This window comes from Lepeophtheirus salmonis, chromosome 2 (assembly GCF_016086655.4).
Source record: "Lepeophtheirus salmonis chromosome 2, UVic_Lsal_1.4, whole genome shotgun sequence".
Classification (NCBI taxonomy): domain Eukaryota; kingdom Metazoa; phylum Arthropoda; class Copepoda; order Siphonostomatoida; family Caligidae; genus Lepeophtheirus; species Lepeophtheirus salmonis.
The window spans coordinates 4,827,811-4,834,118 of NC_052132.2; the positions used below are offsets into that span (position 1 = coordinate 4,827,811).

At 36.1% G+C, this 6,308-nt stretch overlaps 1 protein-coding gene across 1 annotated transcript; it reads right to left on the reverse strand.

Moving 5' to 3' along the window:
• Positions 1–3,190: 3,190 nt before the first annotated feature.
• Positions 3,191–5,526, reverse strand: Sf3a1 (splicing factor 3a subunit 1). Its single transcript, XM_040727997.1, has one exon. It carries the CDS (start codon positions 5,524–5,526, stop codon positions 3,274–3,276), a length of 2,253 nt encoding a protein of 750 aa, XP_040583931.1. The 3' UTR covers positions 3,191–3,273.
• Positions 5,527–6,308: the final 782 nt, after the last annotated feature.

A 6,308-nucleotide genomic window follows, 5' to 3' on the forward strand; every position in this document is an offset into this window, starting at 1 on the left:
TATCATTTGAATAACTAACTGAAAATGTGAGCTTCAGAGGTTGCGTAGATAGTGATAATTCAAATAGTATAGTAATTCATGTGGTTAAATATGTTAAAAATAATATGTCAGAGGTCAATTGATTGATTAAACAAAAATTAAGCACATATTTTTTGTTTTTCATACAAACTAAAACTTAATAAAACTCGGAAAATTAGATGTAATTTGCTCTTTAGCAAGCTATTTGCCTTTTGGGTAAGAAATTGAAGCGATTGGAAGTTCATTGAGGGAGTGATATCCGAATAGGTTTATCGTTTCTTCCGTATACTCACTAGAGTCCAAAATTGGATCATACAATGTATATACATGATTTTTGATTACTCTCAGCTGTTATAAAAGTATTATTAACCTGTTGAACTTATCTAATCAATATAATAACTCGTATTAGAGGATGTTAAATTAGTTAATATCTAATATCATAACCATTAAATGGTTATAAATTGCTCAATTAAAATGTATTTTGATTGTGATTTGCATTTTCTAACTTTTATCTAAGGATAATTATAAACCTAGTATCTATATTGAATGAGAAATAATTCGATATATTCCTTCGGAATGCGCATGATCCCTGTGAAATCCTGCGCATTAAAGTTCTCTTCCAAATATTGTTTCCTTGCTGTTATCGCGTTTATTTTTGAAAGAGGAACCTTTTCTCCCATAAAGAAATGGCTACAAATAAATGCTAGAATATATTATAATCTGTGACTCCACATTTCCAATTTCTTCCTTAGTCGTTAAGTTAGTCTGAAAGAGAAATGCCGGGAATCATTACAAGACTTCTAGAGGAAGGGCTCTACGAAAACATTATTTGTGCTATTCTAGATCATTTGGATGGACCCTCCCTTGAAGCCCTTTCCTCAGTGTCCAAAGTTTTGAATTCTTTTATACATTGTGTGTATCTACAAAGTTCAACCAAGCAAGCCGAATTAAGGAATGGCTGGATAGATGGGATTTCATTATCCAAGTGTTTTGCGGCCTCATCTGGAATAAGTTCAGTCAACGCTGATGTAGAGAGCATTTTATTAGGCCTCATTGATGGAAAGGCTGAGCTTTGGCAAAGATCTGGAAAAAAGTTTCAGCTTGAGTCTCCCAACAAGAATGAGTACACTTCTTATAATACTTCTGTGACTGCTGTTGATTTAGGACTAAAATATTTTGTTACTGGGTATTCAAACGGGAGTGTATCACTTTGGGATAGATCCAATGGGAAACTGGTGGGATCTTTAAAAAGTTTTTATAAATCTGAAGTTATTTCAGTTAATATTTTTAATGATTCTTACATCTTTGTGGCTGTAACGAATGGCTCAGTTCACAAAGCACTTGTTCATAAAAATGGAGATTTAATCTTTGATTCGAACTTTCATATATTTCTGGGTTTTAAAAATCTTATTAGTGATATATCAGTCTGTGATAAGCTGATTTTAGTTGGAACTACAAGAGCCTTACTCTGGAAGTCGTCAACGGGAGAAAAAGTTGGCGAATTGATTGGGGGCCATGATAGTAGTGGAAAGATTACCCGCGTCTGTTTAAATAAGAAGTACGCTATCACAGGGTCCGAAGATCAAACTGCTGTTGTTTGGAGTCTTGAAACAAAGAAAATTCTTCGCATCCTTGTCCATAGTTCTCCTATTCGCTTCCTTGCCTTGAATAACCAAGTCATTATTACAGGTGATGACTACTCAGATCTTCTGGTATGGGATACTTATCGTGCAATTCATGATGACGATGTACCTCTGAGAGTGAGGAAAGGTTCTAATATAGGAGGACTTCTCTTGAGAAATTTAACGGGACACTCAGGATGTATCGTAGATGCATGCCTTACTTCAACTTGTCTCATTACTTCAGACTCTGTTGGACTGACAATAGAGAGAGACATAACTCAGTGCCTTGTTGAAGGGCCTAAACTACAAATTGTTCGATGTCCTAAAGGTATCAATGCCATGGCTTGTGATTCAAATTATATTGTGTGTGGGCTTTTAGATAAGAAAATTGCAGTCTATGATAGATTAACATTGAAACATCTCATGAATTTGTCAGGACATTCGGATCACGTATGGCATATTGTGATGAATGATCAATTTATGGTGAGTGGATCTTGGGACTCAACAGTGATTGTATGGCGTAAAAAAAATCCAAGAGAGTGGAACATGCATACAAGAATCACGCATCCGCGTATGAGAGAAGTAAGCGGATTATGTTATGTGAAAGACATTGTGTATACGAGTTCACTTTGTGGCTCACTTTTGGCATTCAAACTCTGTTATAATGGAAGCTCTGACTTTGTTTTGTGGGGAGAGGCTGAAACAAAATCTCTCGGGTCCATTTATTCTTTGACAACGGATGGAAAATATCTCATATCGGGTCATGTATATAATTCAACTACAGTGCAACTATGGGATATGGATATGATACCCATTAGAGCTATAGAGGAAATTAAAGCGACCAACATTGTTTGGGACATTCATCTATCCTACCCCTTAACACTCGTTTGTCGAGACAACGAAAAACTTGATATCTGTGATCTGGAGAATCGTACTCGCCTCAAGAGGTTAGTTCACGAATTTAAAGTACTCAACGCTGTGATCAAGGATGGGATCATCATTGCTGGATGTTTACACGGGATATTGGTATTTTGGAGCTTGAGTGATTGTTTATTATCAGAGGAGTTCGAAATTCATCATAGCTCAGCCCTTTTTATCCTTAGAGAACATTCTGCTGGTATTCCCAACATTTTTATTGATAATGATACTATAATTACGGATGACTATGATGGGGTCGTTTGTATTAGAAAATTAAATTTATATAATAGATTGAAATCAATTTTCAACATAAAAAAAGAGGCCATTGGGCATGAAAAGAATGAAGCTAAGGCCGTTTAGCCATATCAACATAGTCGTTTTAAATATCAGTACAATTTTCAATCCATTTTTTTTTAGTATAAGAAGTATACTTTCATTTACATGTTCATATTGTGTTATTAGTTTGTTTGACTCATGAGTCATGATTTGTGACACCATTCTAATTTTTATACCATTATATCTTTACATAGATTGAATTCTACTATTTTTCGTTATATAGAGAAACGTTATTTGTTAATTTATAAATCTTATAAATTGTTAAAAAAAATATTAAAAAAGCTAACAACTACGAATTTAATAATTAATTATGTTATTATTGTTACTATTTTAAAGTAAATTATTTACAATGCATCAAGATCATGTTGTGTTGAGACATTTACTTCTTGCGACCTCCTCTTTCCTTTACTTGGAGATTGATAATTGAGGCTGGGGACAAGTTATAAAAGCCAAGTGTATTTGAATCCTTGAAGAAAGTATTACCCATTTGTAATTTTTGTTTTCCTGTAGGCATTCCAATCCTTTCAGATAGTTGAGCCTTCAATACAGCCACCGTATCAGATAGAGAATGTGTAACAGATAATTTTTGCCCCGACAACTGCCATTCCGGTTTATCAGGCATATTAGGAATATTGATCCTAAAAGTAATTGGGCCTTTAAATCTTGCTATCCAATCTACTTCCGGTATGAAGTTATCTTCTTTAGCCTTTTTAGCCAGAGGTTCCTCGGAATCCATCACATCCGGGGGTAGAGGAGGTTCTCTTCCCATTGGCATAGGATGGCTAAATAATGTTTGTTGGCCTGTAGGAGCTTGTGGAGGCATATAAAATGGTTGTGGAGCCACCATTACAGAAGAGGCCATCATACCAACCATTTGGGGAGGCTGTACTGGAGCCGGAACAATTCCATGTGGGGGAATATTATAAGATGGAGGCATAATGGATGGAACATTAGGCTGAGACATCGACGCAGATGGAGGTGGTACAGGTTTTGAGGATATAGTTGTAGTACCTGGAGGCAGTTGAACAGTTTTACTATCTTTCTTAACATCTGGAATAAGACCCTTGTTTCTGTGTATTTGCTCAATCTGTTCATTAATGGTAAAGTTTGCTCTAGCGGCTCTAGAAGCTGCTTCTGCAGAAGATGAATGACCATCCCATGTTACTTTTTCATCTCCAGGGCGTTTGTCTTCTTCTTCGCCAATTTTCTTACCAATAGCAGTCTCTTGGGAAGCCTCTTCTCCAACACCAAAAATATCTGTTCTTCGTTCTGCCAAATGTTTTAAGCTATTCTCAATAGATTGACCGGGTGCAAAAACTTGTTCCTCAGAGGCCTTTGCAGATAATTGCTTGTCTCTTTCTTCAACCCATCTGGGATCTAACAAACCAATTCTCATGTGCTCCTGAACTTTTGAAGCATGAATTCTTTCACCAGTAATAGGAGAAACAAGATAATCATCGGCATCGCTCTTTTTCTTGGCTGCTTGGGCTTGTTTAGGATCATATTTTCGCACTTCCACGTTTCCAGGTGTTGGAAGAGATGGTGGAGGTTGACGAACTGCCGGTGCCGCATCAACTTGAATCATAGGTTTACCAATTCCAGCTGGAGCAGCACTCATAATGCCATCTTCCTCCTCATCATCTGATGAAGAATCTTCTTCCATATCTTGAACCTGGGTATTAGCTCCTTCTCTACTTGATTTATCCTCTCCAACAGTGGCACTCGATTTACCTGATTCCACTCGACGTTGCATCAATACTCGAGCTCCAACCTCAGTTATATTTGTCGGAGGAGGAAAGTTTCCAGACTCCCAAGACTGATAATCAACAGTTTCAACTACGACAAAATTGTGCCAATCCACCTGGGCATATGAAACTCTTTCACGCTCAGCCTCCTCTTCTTCACGTCTTTTTTTTGCCTCAACATGTCTGATCCATGCAACACGATCCCTTATTTGTTCTCTTACTTTTTTTTCACTACAAGCCTCCTCTCTCAATTTACGAATTAAATCCTTTGGAGGAATAAGAACTTTGGTGTATTGTTCCAAGAGTTTGGTGAAATATTGAAATAAAGAGTGTTGAGGACGTAAGAAATCGAATTGATAATTTCTTTGCTCTCGATTCATCAAATTTGTTAAGAACTGTCTTCCATTTCTGGCAACAAATTGAGCAGTTAATTTAACAACGTCCAAGTCAAATGCAGAGATAGATGGAGGATCAGCAATAAATTCGTATTCATTAGGCGCTTCTTTAGGAACATATTCAACGACTTCTTTACTTTTAATAGCTTGGTTAAGAATATCCTGTTGTCGTTGTTTCACTGCAGCATCAGGGGCTGGAGGTGCACTTTTAACCGTTGTTGGAGCAGATGTCTGATTTTCTGTTGTAGTAGATTTTTTAGCTTCTTCTTCACTGCTTCGAATATCATTTACTTTATATTGATAATATGCATTGTAAGGATCCCCGGAATTAAGAAAGTTAAACTTTGGGTTATTTATTTCATTTTGCTTGATTTTTTGTTCAAACTCGGGTCCATTCCTTGCGACAAAAGAAGCAGTTTTATCCACAATGTTACGAACTTCAGGTGGAGGATATATAATTCCAACACCATTGTTATCATCGGTAGGGGGCATTATTATGTCTGAAAGAAAAATAAAAGAGAGAAAATTTCAGGGTAACAGTTTAAATTTAAAAATTTAAGTCATAACTTTAATACAATCATTTTATATGTCACTGACATTATGTGTATGTTTATAAGATAATAAAAATTAAGGAGCATTCTGATCAAAAAAAAAAAAAAATAGGGGAAAAAATAGAAAAACTTGAGATGTGTTGAATATATGAGCAAATGTAGGCAATCATTATTAATTAAGGCTCTATTTCAGTCAACAAGTTTATGTTTCGTGATTATTACGCTAAAACTCATCTTGGCTTGTGTTCATTTATAGAAAGAGAAATGTATTAAAACTCAGGTTCAAATGAAATAAATACAATACAATAAATTATAAATAGTAGGTATATATCACGTCCACTTAAGGGAAAATGGCATTTTTGGTAATAGAGGTAAGGGTGCTCCAAAAACACTTATGGGGAGGTAATCAGCTACACAAATATGAGTAAGAGAGTCAACATTGGGTTCAACAGAATGAATCACATCTTCTTTTGCTACATTGCGTGCTTTGAGTCTTTCAGTTTGTCTGAGTGCACGAAGTCTTTGAAGATCCCACTTCTTTCGCTTAATTTCATCCACCTCAAACTTGTAATGTCTTTTGAGTATGGTGTTGTCTTCGAGATTCTCAATCCTCTCCTTGGAAGAGGGTCCTTTGGAAACACTTTCGGGGATAACTCGCCAATCCGGCAACTGACAATTCTCTGTGATTTTTTGTAGTTCGATCCTGTCCATACGAACAAATTC

What these genes read in the sequence shown, in the direction of transcription:
- Sf3a1 (XM_040727997.1), bottom strand. Translation starts at nt 5,526, where the DNA reads ATGCCCCCTACCGATGATAACAATGGTGTTGGAATTATATATCCTCCA.